This window comes from Silene latifolia, chromosome X (assembly GCF_048544455.1).
Source record: "Silene latifolia isolate original U9 population chromosome X, ASM4854445v1, whole genome shotgun sequence".
NCBI lineage: Eukaryota > Viridiplantae > Streptophyta > Magnoliopsida > Caryophyllales > Caryophyllaceae > Silene > Silene latifolia.
Genome location: NC_133537.1, coordinates 160,982,556 through 160,999,959, shown reverse-complemented (window position 1 = coordinate 160,999,959; position 17,404 = coordinate 160,982,556). Strand labels below are relative to the sequence as shown.

The window sequence follows — 17,404 nt, the reverse complement described above, 5'->3', positions numbered from 1 at the left end:
CAAAAACGGTGATAGTGAAAATCCAAATTCATCACGAGTTCGCTACTTTCAAAACGGTATTTCAAAGGTAAAAGTTGATCGCATCATAAAACTGCAGCCTATTCTTGCAAAGATGAAGTGGAGGAACAACACTAACAAGACTGATTGTGGTGTTTACGTTATGAGACATATGGAGACACTTAAGGGTAATCTAAATTGGACCTGTGAGCTTAAAAAGGCGATGTGAGTTTCAAGTAATACAATTATTTTTAATACATAATTCAGTACACATTTGTACATGTTCTAACCCCTTGTTTTCTTTACTTTCCTAGGATGCTCCCCTACTGATTCTGCGGAAGAAATATATTTCATATATGATTTCAACAGAAGGCAATGTATGTTTTGATGCTGTACTAAAGAAGGCAATGGATTTCCGTTCAAACCCACTGCCATGGGAAGTATACGACGATGAAGATGAGGAAGATGCTGAATTCAAGCCGTAAAAACTTTTTTAGTTTCGTTTGTGACATGTGTGTGAGTAATGTAACATATATTGAGGAAGCTACGAGTCGAACAACCTGAAGTTTGAAAAAATTTTAATTCAAGAGAGTGTTATATTCCGGAAACAAATTTCAATAAAGTTTATTATGTTCTTGCAGAACAACAATAATGTTTATTGTGCAAAACGCCTTAAAATTATTGTACTCTGGGAAAACAATTCCAATCAAGTTGATGATGTCCCTGCAGAACAACAATAATGATCCTTTAATACAAATGTAATATACTTTGGCTATAAGAGTAATGTACTTTGGCAGTGAAATCGAATTGTACATACAAGCCTTTAAGAATGTTCCTTGCAGAACAACAATAATGATCCTTTAATACAAATGTAATATACTTTGGCTATAAGAGTAATATACTTTGGCAGTAAAATCGAATTGTACATACAAGCCTTTAAGAATGTTCCTTGCAGAACAACAATAATGATTCTTTAATGCAAATGTAATATACTTTCCCTATAAGAGTAATATACTTTGGCAGTAAAATCGAATTGTACATACAAGCCTTTAAGAATGTTCTCATAGTGTATATTATGGATGTCTATCCTTGAATAAAAAATTTGCACCTTTCACTTCGTTATCGGATTCATCTTCTTCATCGTCGTACTCCACATTATCAGATTCATCTCCTTCATCGTCGTCATCTTCATGGTAGTATTTGGTGAATATGCAACAAAATGTAAATTAAATATTAGATTTTATAAGGAGAAAATGGCCAAAATGAACAACTAAATTGATATACATTTAATGTTAACCAAATATACATTGCTGAAATTCTCATCTGTGCCTTTATAACAACCATAATGTTCATTGCACAAAGAGCTTATGTGCCTCCAAATAAGAGTGATGATTTTGGAAGGTAAACACTATGCGCTATACTTGTATAATTTAATAATTATTTAACATTAATGTAATATGCTTTAACAAGAAACCAAATTATACATACCTGTCAGATGGTTTGTTTCTTTGCAAGTCCTAGAGTTGTGTCCTTGGCGGCCACATGTTTTGCAGTACCTCTTCTCTTTTCCTCTCTTCTTTAGGGCTTTTAACATTTGTGATTCAATTCTCTTGCCCTTGGTCCTACCCTTGTTTTTAGAATTTTTAGGAACATGAATCACCAACTTCTGAGGTATTTTGCAGCCCACGTACTTTTCTATTTCTTTCATCTTGTCTTTCTTCTTTCTTTGAACACTTCATTACTAATCATATCCAATCTAATATCTCTCAGTTTTTCAATCAAAAGCTTCATGTCGTTATCATCACACTCAGCTACGCTGACACAAGAATAAACCTCTTGCCACAGCTCAGTACTCAATCTTTTCCGGTCAGAAAACTTTTGAGACATCTATCAGTTTGTGTCATCTTTATCAAAGACATGCTTACTCATTGTAGCTTTTGTCCATCTTTGCATTATGTACTGTTCTGGTATTTTCTGAAAATCTTGGTTGTGTAGAATCCAAAGGCAGTTCCCGCACAACAAGCCCATTCTCTGAAACATAAAACAGGAACAAGTAATCTCCATGTTATATGGTGAATATGCTACGTTCCATGACTTATTTGGCATCTGCAAGTCTGTTATAATATATATTTTTGTCTCATCAATCTTCTCCACATCTTTAAAATGACAATAAGACAAAGCTGCAACCAATTCTGTTTGGAAGTCTTTAAAAATGTTGTGCGAGTATATTTCAGAAGCATGGACTTCAAGGTTTGACTTTGTTTTCCTTGGAATTTCAGAGTGTTTGTTGTCACTGTTCAACTTGGATTGCTTGTGTCTTTGTGCTTCCAAGGCACTCTCATAGCACACCCAAAACTCAACAAGGGTCAAATGAGGTGTGAGGAACCTGTCAAAGAAACTGTTTTCACTCTCAGACCTAGAAGTAACCCTCATCAAGCCGGACATTGAAACATCTTTAAAATAGGCGGGATCCACCGTTGTTCCCGAGATCGTACAAATCTGAAAACCACTCGTGTTCTACAAGTTGATAATCAGTCATTATCTTCCCCCATTGTTCTTCGAATTCATCGGGCTCAAGTTGGTTGTTCCAAACACACCTATTGAGCCTGGTCTTAAAATCCTCATCTTGAAATAGTTGATAACTGACTTTTTCTCTTAGTTTCTTCATTATGTGCCACATGCACAGTCTGTGTGTTGACTCCTTAAACACTTCTGGAACTACTGACTTCATTGATTTGTCCTGATCAGTAATTATAATTCTCGGCTGGCACCCGCCCATTGCTTCCAAAAATGTCTTGAACAGCCATGTGTAACACTCAATACTTTCATCACCTATCAACCCACTCAAAGGTTATGCACCTTTTGTGGTGATCAACTCTTGTGAAAGGCACAAACACCATATTGTACTTGTTTGTTCCATATGTAGCATCTGCTGATAACACCTCACCAAACAGCATGTAGTTCTTTATGCAGATCGGATCTGCTCAAAACACTCCAGCCAGGCACTTGTTTTCATCTACTATAAAATCAAAGTAAAATGAACTGCATGTGTCTTTTTTCCCAATAAGATTCTCAACAAACATTTGCGCATCAAAATTACCAATGTAGGTTTTTATGTCCCTGACAAAGTTTTTGAAATCAATCTCAGTAGCACCAATGTTGTCGTAACCTCCACACAGCTCCTTCCAACCTCTATAGGCTTTCACACCACCTAGTTTTAGCACCTTTACCTTTGTGACAAATTGTTTCTGTACCTCAGTCATTTTTCGGTTTCCTTTCAAGAATATTGTAGATTCAGGCGAAGCAAGTGGATGGTTATGGGCTTCATCGAATCTGGTAACAATATAAGTTCCATTTTCTTGTTATTTGAACTGCACTAATGCACGACGGTCAATTCTTATAATCGGCCTCACACGGCTTATGTCTGTCACATCAGATAGTGCATCATTATTAGCAGTATCAGTATCAGTATCAGTCCTTTTCCTTTTCCTACTTTCCTTTACACCTTGCCTATTGCAGACAACATTCCTTAATGCAAAACTGTTTGGTAACTCATTGCCTTTAATCCTTTTTGTTGTTGCAAGTCTTGGCGTAAACCCACAGATTGTACAATATTCTTTGTAGAATAACTCTGCTAATTCTAGTGTTTCGAATACTTGTCCTACTTTAGGTTTCTTTTCCTCTGGATAGAATGGAATATAATGGGGTGCATTTAATGTTTCAATTCTTGTTCTTGGTGCTTTAAAGCTGTTATTTGTAGAAGAAGACGTAGTTGCATCACTTGTACTCATTGTCTGCTTCAACAGTAGTTAAGTAAGCAAGTATATTGAATATTATTGCATCAATAATGCAGTAATCCAATTCTAATATGCTCTATAAAGATTAATAATTTATTTCATTCAAATAAAGGTTCATATATAATGTATTCCTGCGAATGTCCATTATCATGTCTTTAAAGGAACATTTATTTTACTGCTAATGTTCATAGGAAATATTGTTGTCCATTTTGATATAGCATATATAAAATGTATTGAATGCTAATGACAGTAAACAAACAAATAGACATAATACTATTTCATTAATATTAGAAAAATATTTACAAAAGCCATTTAAGGCTTTCAGAAGCATAAAGCCTACTAAGGCGTATACTGAAGAAAAAAAACACAAGATAATACAAAATAACAATAAACTAGAAAACTAACTTAATATATTTCTAAACTAATCTAACAGTCGGAGTCATAATAACCCTCATCACCAGACTGCTCCTCAATTTCATATTCTTGTCTGTGTTCTTTATATTGTCGTGCTTGTTGTTTATGATGTCTAATTATTTCTTCACGACTAGACATAGTCCTGCAAAGGCAGTATCTTTCAAGGACCCGATCATTCTTTGTGATAGTGATTATACCATTTTCATTTCCCCGAACTGCGTTTCGGTAATAATCCCTATCAATTACCTTTTGATCGGTCCCTATAAGGAACCACCTTGACCAGGCCTTGCACACCTCGGCCATGTTTTTCTTTTCTTCCCTCCCAAGTCGCTCAAAAAAAATCCGGAGCAATGCCGGAGTAGTAAGGAAATGATGTAAAGGACGACTGTGTGATGGTACATCCATCTCCACAGGAATCTCTCTTCCATCAAACCACTTAGAAGAAAACCGGCATACTTTTCATTGCCAATAATTTTGCACGAAATTTTGTTTGTAAGCATCATTCTTGTAGTGGACTATTTTGCACTTTGAGTAAGACATTGTTTTTTTTTTAAGAAAATTAAGTAGTTTTCTGGAGAGATTAAAGTTTTGGTTATTGGAAAAGGTTTTAGAAATGAAGGTAGGATGGAAAAGTGGTTGTGTACTCTTGGGTTTATATAGTGGATTAATTGAGTATAAGAGATTAAATTTTGTGAACAGTTGTGTCTTTTCAACTGCCACAAACATAATCATGGTAATTAATAAATTGGGTGAAGTTATCTATGTTACTTAAACGAATATATGTATTACGGGTTCAATTTAATTGATATTTCAAGTACCTGTCTAAATAATAAAATGTACCTTAAAAAATAATATAATGTACATTTAAGGTATGCTTTTAAATCTCTTGCATAAAACAAAGATATGCACATTATGAAAATACGTAATGGACATTTGAATTAAACTGAAAGCACATTTATTTTCCAAATAATGTTCCATGTTCTTTTTTAAATAATTTAAGGTACCTTTAAATATAATATAATGTACATTTTCCAAACAGTGCTTAATGATAATTTTAGTTGCACCTAATTATCAGAAAATGCAAATTATGAATATAGATAGTGGACAATTTATTTGATGGAACATGTTTTTTTATAATTAATATAATGTACATTTAGAAGTAATATTCAAATTAATGTGAATAGTTGTGTCTTTTCACCACATAAGCAAGTTACAAACCGTCATTTGACTTATTGTGACTTATTGTGAACAGTTGCAAGACCACTTGCAAAAGGTAATAATTACTTGCACATCCTTATTATATATAATGCACATTTCACTAGGACTGATTGGACATTTCCTTATGAAACGTGTACAGCACAACACAACACATTATTATTACATGCAAAATTACTTTTCAGTTACTTCAAATTGCACACTTTTCCTTTCTCATTATTTTTACATTTTTTCTCACCACAAAGTACATTTACATTTATCATCCTCCTAAAATCAAACAAACAAACTATAAACCCTAATTTAACACTTTTCATTATAAAATTAATCTTTTTGTGGTTCTGGACATTAAATCTAGTTAACTAAATTTAATCAAATACGAAATTAAGTTGAATTTGATTAAATTCAACTTTAACATCATCATAAAATCAATTCAACAACGATTTAGAAAGGAATTAAATAACATTGAATGAACATACCTCAATATTGACTGTAGAAAACAATAATTCCAGATGAATGACGAAATCAATTCCGATTTTTCTTACAAAGTTTTGATCTTGAAATAGCTGATGAATGCAAAAGTTTTAACAAATTGAATCTGATTTGTGCTTCGAACACAATAATTGATGATGAATAACCGAATTTAGATCACTAAATTTAATGTCGAAAAACAAAAATTTACAAATTAAGAGGGATTAATGATGAAATAGATTGATTTTGTTTCGTGTGGTTTGATTTTGTTACGTAGGTTTGATATTGCTCACATGTACAGTCTTATTTTTTGTTTTCCGCGAAACTCTACTTTTCAAAGAAGCGCGCGTCTAATCTCAGTCGTCAGATAATTTGATGTACGATTGAGAGCTGTTCTCACGGTTCTCACGATAAGCCCCGTTCTCACCGGAACTCTAGCCTAATAATAATAATAATAATAATAATAATAATAATAATAATAATAATAATAATAATAATAATAGTAATAGTAATAGTAATAGTAATAGTAATAGTAATAGTAATAGTAATAGTAATAGTAATAGTAATAGTAATAGTAATAGTAATAGTAATAGTAATAGTAATAGTAATAATAGTAATAGTAATAATAATAGTAGTAAGAAGAAGAAGAAGAAGAAGAAGAAGAAGAAGAAGAACAAGAAGAAGAACAATAATAATAATAACAATAACAACAACAACAACAACAACAACAACAACAACAACAACAACAACAACAACAACAACAACAACAACAACAACAACAACAACAACAACAACAACAACAACAACAACAACAACAACAACAACAACAACAACAACAACAACAACAACAACAACAACAACAACAACAACAACAACAACAACAACAACAACAACAACAACAACAACAACAACAACAACAACAACAACAACAACAACAACAACAACAACAACAACAACAACAACAACAACAACAACAACAACAACAACAACAACAACAACAACAACAACAACAACAACAACAACAACAACAACAACAACAACAACAACAACAACAACAACAACAACAACAACAACAACAACAACAACAACAACAACAACAACAACAACAACAACAACAACAACAACAACAACAACAACAACAACAACAACAACAACAACAACAACAACAACAACAACAACAACAACAACAACAACAACAACAACAACAACAACAACAACAACAACAACAACAACAACAACAACAACAACAACAACAACAACAACAACAACAACAACAACAATAATAATAACAATAATAAAAACAATAATAATAATAATAATAATAATAATAATAATAATAATAATAATAATAATAATAATAATAATAATAATAATAATAATAATAATAATAATAATAATAATAATAATAATAATAATAATAATAATAATAATAATAATAATAATAATAATAATAATAATAATAATAATAATAATAATAATCTAGGAAAGTGCGAAATTAGGAAATGTTTTGTGTGGATTTTGCGCAAGGCGAAATCAGGTCAGGGTAGAATTGTGCAGGGTTAACTAGCTCTAGATAGTCTGTTGGTCAGGGTACAATATAAAGCTGTAAATAAAATAACAACAATAATAATAAGACAAGTAATTTTGTACGTGGAAAACCCTTGAATGGGAAAAAACCACGGGCACCAAGCCAGGAGAGGATTTCACTATGTAATTTGGGAGAATAATTTTATGATAATAACAATGCTTATATCTCTCTATGTATTGTGTATGCTTCTTCTTGCGTGTGAATGATATGCTTTTAATATCTTCAAAGTATTCTTTATATAGGCTTCTTCCCTGAACGGCTGCTTGATACGGTATTAAATGCATATTATTCACCATTATTACCAGTAATAATTGCTAATTATTCCTCCCTTAATCACTGCATTTATTGCAAAATCTTCACACTTAATGCTGCGTATATAATTCCTTTATAACACGCGTATATGGTCTAATATTGTCCTGATATTTTGACCGTTGTCCTCTCCATGACCTGACACCTATCTTCATGTGCCCTGACAGCTTGACACCCTGACAGCCTGGCAGTCAGGTTCAGACGAGATACTGATCAGGAAGGTCTGCGGATTTCTAGGTCTAACAATTGCCCCTTATCTCCTTATTTGCAGCGTGCCAGGACGAAAAAATGAGGAGATAACTTTATTTTTAGGAAGATTACCCAACGGTTAAGTTTTGCCTAGTCAGTTTTCTGTAACGGCTATTTTACTGCAGTTGATGACGCGTGTTATATTTACTGCAACTTCCTTAATGATCATCCACTTCCTTTACGGCTGAAACCCTAATCTTCCTCATTATAAATACTTGCGTGCTTCATTAAGTTGAACTCACCAAAGCAATTTCTTCTTATTTGCTCTCTTTAATAATCGTTCTCTTCAGTTTTCTTAATTCCCAACTCTTCAATCTTTAATCAATTCTTCACAATCTTTCAAATAATGGCTGCAAAAAAGAAGTCTACCAGGGCAACGGTTCCTGCAACCCCTCCTCCTCAGAATCCTGAGGAAACTTCTTCTGAAAATCTGTCTACTTCTTCTGCTGCTCCATCTCCCACTGTCAGTAAGCCGAGTGATTCTCCACTAGAGATGATCTCAATATTCCATGGTGATTTTCAATTCAAGCCTACGAACGCTTTAAATGAGGATCAGTCTCCTGCAAACCGTTTGAAGCCTGTGTTTGAGAAGATTTTGAAGGATAAGGGGATCATCCCTACTGATGCTGAAGTCCAGATCCCTGAGAATTCTCCCATCAGGGCCGACTGGGCTTGTCCTGGTTGGTTCTGTATTCATGATTGGGCTTTCAGGGCAGGCTGTAAGCTTCCTTTTTCTCCTCTTATGGTTGCGGTTATTAAGGAGATCGGTGTTCCATCTTATCAGTTAATGCCAATGGTGTGGAAGGTCGTATGTTCCATTCAGAATCTCTGTAAAAAACATAATATTTCTTTTTCTCTTGATGATTTGAAGACTTGTTATGCTGTTAAAACAAACAGTCCTGGCCGTATAAGTTATAAGGTCAGGGTGTCTAATACTCCTCTTTTAAGTAATTTGGACAGCGGCCATGATAAAGGCTGGGCTACTGGGTACATGTTTATCAGGACCAATTCTGTGGGTCCTGACTTGGCGTATTTGAATCATGAGTCTTGCGTTGCTAGTGAGTCTTTTGGTTTCTCTTTGCCCTGCATATTTTACTTCTTAGTGAAAAATAAAAAGAAATTTATAATGAGTCATACCTCTTATGTGTGCAGTTCATGATTGGGTTACTGAAACTGAGTATCCCACTCCCAATATTTCTGCTTTCCTTGCTATTCCTCCTTTAGAGAGGTCTTGGCCTCTCTGTTGTAGGGTTGGTCACTTTCCTCGCTATTTGAAGGCTGATGGTGCTGCCAGGGCGGCTAAACCTTCAGGGGCTGCTAGTGCTACTACCTCAGGAAATAAGTCTATCTTAGTCTTTTTCTTATTTTTGCCTTGGCTTCCTGGTAATGTTTGGTTTATATTGCTAATATAGTATTTTGTGTTGTAGCCACCAGGTCATCTATTCGCCTTGCCAGGTTTGGTATGCCTGACCTTTCAGCCAGGCTGGCTAAGATCAAAGAGGAAGGTTCCTAGGGAAGCGGGGATGCTGAGCCTGTTATTGACTTGACTGAACAGCCTGACGCTGCCAAGGTCTCTACTATACCTGCTGCCCCTGCTGAAACAAGTTCAGCAGCCCAAAAAAGGAAAATTGAAGGTGTTGATGTTTCTGCCCCGGTCAGGGAAGTGAGAGCCAGGGTGGACAATATGGAGGCTGCTAGGGTGACGATCAGGGACTACGCTGCTTCTAAATCAGATGTCATGCTTACCCTTGACCCTGTTGAGACTGCTACTCAGGCAGTTGCTTCGGTGGATCATTTAGTCAGCCTCTTGGCGGGTGCCTTGGCTGCCGTAAGGGAGGTAGGTTGGAACAATATGTGTTTTGTTTTGGTAGTTTCTATTGTTAGGGTAAATTACTCATACTTTTCTCTCTGTTTTTGATTAGGGTGCTGGGACCTGTCTCCATAATGCCTATCAGGCTACTTCTTTGGTAGCCAGGATTGATCTGATGAGATCAGATTATGATAGGCTAAAGTCTGAGCTGGATTTTGCACGAGCTTACCTGGCTGCTAAAGCTGCTGACTTAGTGAGGGTGCAGGCTGAGAGAGATGCTGCTAAGACTGCTAAGACTGAGGTAGTTTCGAGCAAGCGGTTGTTGCAGGAGGCCTTGGATAGAAATGAGGAGCTCACCCAAGAGAGGGGTGATTTGGAGTTCAAGCTGGATGATGCTTCCCTCAACTTCTATATCAAGGGAAGGGCGGCTACTATGTCGGAGCCTGTCGAGGCCAGGGCGAAATGGAACCCTAAAGCTGAGATGGCTTTCGCCGCTTCAAAGTATCCTGACTTGCATAACATGGAGAATGAACAGGAGGTCGACTCTCCAGGGGAGCAGGATGTTGATGCTGATCCGGCTAAGAGCAGGGGGGGAGTAGGGTGTTGATCTTTGGTGCTTTGTTGCTAAGGAGAAGCAGTAATTTATTTTTTCAGTTTGGTATTTTGGCCCATCCAGGGGGTGTCCCTGGACAAACAATATTTTTCTTTTACTTGTGTTGGGTCGGAAGGTTATCCCTGGCTTTTATGAATATTTTGGCACCTTTGCCCCAGGGGGTAAAGGTTCTTATTAATATAGGCATGATGGCCTTCTTTTGGCTTATTCTGCTTTTGATATTCCTTTGTGAGTTTCATCCTGTTGGGCCTGTCAAACATTTTGTTTGAATAACCTGATTGTAGCCTGATCTTTACATATGGAATAATTTTAATTGAGTTACATTCCAGGATCTTGGGATCATTTCCCCTTCTAGCGTTTGGAGCATGTATGCTCCTTGTCCAACAATTGAATCAATTAAGTAAGGGCCTTCCCATGTGGGAGCCAGTTTGCCTGCTGATTTTTCTTTTTTATTTGGAAATACTTTGCGTAGGACAAGGTCTCCTTCTTTAAAGACCACGACCACGACGTTTTTATTGTAAGTCCTGGCGACTGCTTGTTGATATGATGCCATCCTGATTTTGGCAGCGTCTCTTAATTCTTCTGTCAGGACCAAGTTGTCTTGCATCAGGTCTTTGTTTGCTTCAACGTTGTTCAGGTTGCATCTGAATGTTGGTACTCGTACTTCCGCAGGAATGACACCTTCACAGCCATACACCAGGGAGTAAGGTGTTTGGCCTGTTGCAGTTTTTGGAGTTGTCTTGTCTGCCCATAGTACTAATGGAAGTTCTTCAGCCCATCTGCCGCGTCTTCTTTTTAGCTTCTTTTTTAGGCAGCTTATGACTACCTTATTGCTAGATTCAGCCTGGCCATTAGCTTTTGGATATCCAGGGGTTGATGTTACCAGGTTGATATTCCATTCTTGGCAAAATGTTTGGGTCCTTTTCCCCACGAATTGAGTTCCGTTATCACATACTATTTCTGATGGGACTCCATATCTGCATATGATGTTTGTCCTGATGAAGGATATTACTTCTTTTTCAGTTACTTGCCTGAAAGAGTCAGCCTCAATCCATTTGGAGAAGTAATCAGTCATAGCTAACATGAATACTTTTTGTCCTGGAGCTACGGGCAATTTTCCCACAATATCCATGCCCCACTTTATGAATGGCCAGGGTGCGGAAATTGAATGGAGGAGTTCAGATGGTTGATGTATGATTGGTGCATGAATTTGGCAGGCTTCGCATTTTGAAGAGTATTCCGAGCGATCAGCCCTCGGTGTGGGCGATGTAGCTTGTCTGAGAACTTTGCTTGCCAGGCTCTTTCCTCTTTTGTGGTTGCCACACTGTCCATCGTGTATTTCTTGAAGTACTAGTTTGGCTTCGTCAGGCTCCAAACATCTCAGGTAGGGTCCAGCCTGCGACCTCTTGAACAAAGTGTTATTGATGATAGCATAAGTTGAAGCTCTAATTTTAAAAGCCCTTGCCTCATGTCTGCCCTGAGGCAGTATTCCTCGGAGAAACCAGTCATAATAGGGTTTAGTCCAAGAGTTATTGTCCTGATTGACAGGACTGACTTGTTCAGGTATGTTGATGGCTGGCTCTAATAAGTGCACAATTGGTATTTTGTCGAAAACAGTGGGGGTAAAATTCGAACCTAGGCTGGCTAGAGCGTCAGCCTGGGTATTCAGGTCTCTTGATATTTGATCTATGTCAAATAAAGCAAATTTAGCGGTAAGGTTTTTTGCATATTCTAAATACGAAATCATTTTTGCATCCTTAGCCGTATAAATTCCCTTTATTTGATTAGCAATTAAGAGTGCATCAGTTTTTACCTTTAGGTTTTGAACACCGAGGTCTAGACAAACCTTTAAGCCTACTATTAGAGCTTCATATTCTGCTTCATTGTTGGTAGCTTTGAACTCACAGCTTATAGCCTGAGCTATCACGTCTCCCTATGGTGATTTAAGTACTAACCCTAACCCTGTTCCCCTGGCATTGGATGCCCCATCTATGAACAAGGTCTATTCTTGGTCTGGGGTTTTATTTTCTAGTTGGTTGACCTCTTTTATCAGGTCTGGTTCCAGGTTAGGGCTAAAGTCAGCCACAAAGTCTGCTACGGCCTGCGATTTGATCGTTGCCCTGGGTTCAAAGGAGATGTCGTATGTGCTAATCTGTACTGACCATTTGGCCATCCTGCCTGAAAGTTCACGTTTACGTAGGACAGATTTTATGGGCAGATTGGTCCTGAGTATAATGGGGTGACTTTCAAAGTAGGATCTCAATTTAGTACATGACATAATTAAAGCTAAGACATATTTTTCAAGTAGTCCATACCTCAACTCAGCATCTAGCAGACTTTTAATTACATAGTAGACTGGATGTTGCTGACCGTCCTGTTCTTTCACCAGGACTGCGCTGACTGCTTTGTCCGTGACAGATAGGTATACTGACAAAGGCTCTCCCTTTTCTGGCTTAGCCAGTAAGGGTGAAGATAATAAATAGGATTTTAGATCCTGAAAAGTTGTCTCATGTTCATCTGTCCACTGGAACTGTTTATTTTTTCTGAGGAGGTTATAGAATGTTTTGCATCTCTCAGAGGATCTTGATATGAAACGGTTTAGGGCAGATACCCGACCTGTCAATTTTTGGATATCCTTGTGTGGACACGGCCCACCTGCAAGCCCACTTCGATCTGTGGACGTACAGCGGTCTTTTTGAAAGCCACGCTCGGCGGCGTAAAAATGCTTTCGACCGGATCATTTTAGATCGGTCGGTTCGTCTCGGTAAGGGTCTCGAAACGATTAGAGATGTTCGGAGTCGCCACCAAGCATTTGTGGGATGCCTGGAACCCGTTCGAAATCCACTTTATACCTCGGTCAAATCGAAGCACAAAGCAGCGTTTGACAGAGGTACTAAAGATAAAGAAATCGTCCCTCTTTAGCATTCTATCTCTAGAATGACTCCCGTACGCCCTGGATAAGGTCGTCCACTATCCAAAGTTTCTGAGTAAGAGGTGAAGGTACGTATTGGGAAGCCCTTTAATCAGACACCCAATCCCGCCCGCGTTAGCGGCCTCTACTGATCGATCTTGGTTGGTTGAATGCAAAAGTTGATAAAACGGTTTAAATGCATGAATGTGCATCCAATGATTTAAACCTAACATGTGAGAGCTTTCTAAGTCGGTTGATTTAATCCAAGTATCAAGTATAAGATGTCGAGTTGGATTAATGATTGATTTGCATGCAAGACGGAAATTAAATATCCATTTACCGTATTAGGTTTAGGGTGCATAACATGATCCATTTGTCTTAGTAAGGCATTTTGCAAATATGGTTTCGAATAGTCATCTGATCCGTCCTATATCCGTGCTAACCGGAGTCGGGATCGTGCTAGACTAATGCTGGAAGGGAACAGGCCCTGTACCAGACGGCTATATGAGGCGCGAGACAGCCGGCGGTGTAAGGGGCCTCCCTCTGGTTTTGAAAATGAAAAATGGAGAGCCTGTTTAGGCGCGGGTTAGCACACGATTTATATGCCGTGTTCTGACCTTTTAGAAAACGTTATAAAACGTATTGAAAATGGGTGTTTGAACCCGGTTTGACTTGAAGGGGTCGTTTAGACCGCATTTGTTGATTTGAAGAACTAGACTCGAATAATCATCATTATTTTGATAATATCGGTGTCGGGTTCGATTTGACAAACTTGACATGAATAGTTTTGAAAGTGATTATGGACTAATTGTTTTAAGTCCATTTGAATATTATTAGTCGATACTCATCATCGTACCCGGGTTAAAATCCAGCATGGTATATAGAACCAAGGATGACTTTGTGTTTGTGACTAATATGTTTGTTTGAAAATGTAAAGAAATGAAATAAAAGGATTTAAAATACCTTTTAAATGTCATTAACCAAATATTATAACCGAAACATGGATTTAACCGTCATGGTATGAGGAACCAAGGGTGAAAAATGTTTTATGGTTAAAACAAGTGAAATAAAATGAAAAGAGTTCGAAAATACTTGAAATGGTGAAAACCGATTACAAATATGAAAGTGGATTAAAAGGAAATGACGAGAACAAACACGGTTGATCTCTGGTCTGAACACCCCATTTAGGCGCGGACCAGTTGGCGACCTAAGGGGCTTCTGCCTCAGACCAAAAATCAGTTTTGGCTCGTTTATTCCATGTTTTGGTTCATGTTATGCATATTTTAGCATGTTATAGTCATGAAACAAATGAAAACATAATAAAAGAGGATTTTTACATCCTCATACTTACATGTTTGGTTATGGTGAGTGACCAACGTAAGTGTATCAACTCGTTTGATCGGAAAAAACTCGGTTTAAAACCGTTCTGGTAAGTAAAAAAGAGTGTTTTAAAAGTTTAGTGATGGTGTAGTGGTCGAAGTGGTCGGTCAAGTGATTTAATGCATGATGACGGTACCAAACAATGTGCAAGGCTCGTGTTTACGATCGGTAGGTCGTAAATAAGCGTCGGGTCGTGACTTAAGAAGTCGAGTCGAGAATTTTAAGGGAGAAAAGAGGGGGCGGACACTCGCGTAACTCTCAAATGGGTGGAATTTGAGGGATATTTATAGGAGAATGAGTGGTTGTGTGAGTTTTGAGCGACGTGGCCACTTGGGCTGCTCAAAGAGGCGCGAGCCACGTCGCGGTTCTTCGAGTTGTGTTGTCACTTTCACAACAAACGCAATCATGATTTGTTCTATCCTAGGTTTTGTAGTCACATGTTTGGTACTTGACCATTCATGAATCCGGGAAAACATAAGGTAGAAGGTTTGAAATGTTTTGTTTTTGGTGGTTGACTCGGTTTGACTCGTTGTTGGAGTCGGGATTTGAATTTTTGAGTCGGTTTTTTGTCCGGTGTCGGTTTTGACTCTAGTTAGTGTCATTGCGACCCCGTCGTCATGCATTAAACACTCCAGGTATTTTTGAAATGTTTTGAGATGTTTTATTTTCGAAATTGTTTTATGTTTTCCGACGTAAAGTTGTACACAAACTGTCGATCAAACGCCGCGATTCAAAACATGTTGTAGTCCGATAATCATCGAGTGTTTGTTGGAGTCTCAGCAGATACTGGGTATCTACAGAGCCCCCACTTTGACTGAGGCTTGGACAGGGCGAAAGTCAAAGTAGAGCCTCCAGGTCAATCGAAGATTACAACCTGGAGACCCAAGCGACGTCGAGGCGGCTCGAAAGGATTCAGGCCAAGGACCTGCCGTCGGGAAGGGCGACGCCAAGGCGACTCGAGGGTACGAGCCAAGGACCTGTCGTCGGGAACAGTTTAGAGTCTGTCGATTGTCCGTGCAGGTCGTTTAATGTCCGTTAGACTACGTACAAAGGTTCGCCAGCCATAGGAAGGAGTCATACCTGAGGCATCTTCGGATATGTCCTTGCTTTTTTCCAGACAAAGGCTCGCCAACTGTGACAAGGAAATGTACCTGAGGCATTTTCAGGAACTGTCCTTGGAAGGTTCCGAACAAAGGCTCGCCAGCCAATGGTAAGGAAATGTACCCGAGGCATCTTCGGGATCTATCCTTGAAAGGTTGCGGACAAAGGCTCGCCAGCCAATGGTAAGGAAATGTACCCGAGGCATCTTCGGGATCTATCCTTGAATATTTGCGGACAAAGGCTCGCCAGCCAATGGTAGTCGATTAATGGATCAAGGGAATAGCCGCATCAAAAGGGCTTGTCTTGAATGTAGCGAACTAGTGATGCCGCGCCGTGGAAACAGTGAATTTGGATTTTCACTATTACTGTTTTTGGAATGAGCGGGTTCCGCGAGGAAGCCCCCTGCTGGTAGTGAATTTGGAATTTTCACTATTTAACTGAAGTGACGGTTTATGTGCCGCCGTTGACATTTGATTGAAATAGTGAATTTGGAATCTTCACTATTGATTGAAGTGACGGTTTATGTGCCGCCGTTGACATTTGATGGAAATAGTGAATTTGGAATCTTCACTATTAATTGAGGTGACGGTTTATGTGCCGCCGTTGACATTTGATGGAAATAGTGAAATTCAATTTCCAACTATTATTTTGAGCATGACGGTTTTAATTGCCGTCGCTTAAAATTTGAAGAAATAGCGGTTTTTGAATCTTCGCTATTATTTCTGAAATTGGAGGAAAATAGTGAATTTGATTTCACTATTATTTTTGAAATTGGCGGTTTTGGTCGCCGTTTGCTTGAAAATAGCGAGTTTAAATTTTCACTATTTGATTGGAGTGACGATTTATGTGCCGTCGTTTAAGGCCTTCGAAAATAGTGAATTTGAATTTTCACTATTTGTTTTTGTTTTTGGGAAAATGACGACCTTTAATATCGTCAAATGAAAATTCGAAGTTTGTTATGTGGAAATTGGGCTAAAGCCCAAAATTCACTAAAAAAAGCAAGGGACGCCTGATTGAGGCGCAAGCCACCTGGCGAACCAAAGGGGCTTCCCTTTTTTCTGTAAAAAGACGCGAGGTTGGACTGCATCTCATTCATCATTCCGCCTTCTTCATTTTCGACACAAAACCCGCGAAAATCGCCATTGAAGGACCTTCACTAGCTTCCACTTGTGCCATTATCAACAATGTCATCTCAAGGTAAGTATTTCTTATTGAATCCATTCAAATTTGTTGATCTTTAGCTTGATTGAATTAGGGCGAATTTTACCCTAAAAAATCGAATTGGGCATTTTTGATTGAGCCTATTTCGAGTGAAATTGATGATTGCATTAGGTTAGAAACCTGTTTAGGAGTATATGGGTGCTTTTAGTTTGCATTTTGGTCCCCGTTCCCGCTCCCTATGCTCGAAAAACGTGAGTGAGGTGAGAAACCGTCTCACTTCGCAATGCCAAGTTTATTTTCTTGGGTCGTGGGTCCCACTAGGTTGCATTGTAGTTGGGAAAACCCGTATTCGCCATTTATGGACCTTCGTTAGATATTGGGGGGGCAAAAT

At 38.1% G+C, this 17,404-nt stretch overlaps 1 protein-coding gene across 1 annotated transcript; it reads right to left on the bottom strand.

The window, feature by feature from the left end:
• Positions 1 to 1,887: 1,887 nt before the first annotated feature.
• Positions 1,888 to 3,260, bottom strand: LOC141618714 (protein FAR1-RELATED SEQUENCE 5-like). Its single transcript, XM_074435797.1, has 4 exons — positions 3,098 to 3,260; positions 2,895 to 2,977; positions 2,493 to 2,791; positions 1,888 to 2,383 (listed from the first exon to the last, which is right to left on the bottom strand). Exons 1-4 carry the CDS (start codon positions 3,258 to 3,260, stop codon positions 1,888 to 1,890), a joined length of 1,041 nt encoding a protein of 346 aa, XP_074291898.1.
• Positions 3,261 to 17,404: the final 14,144 nt, after the last annotated feature.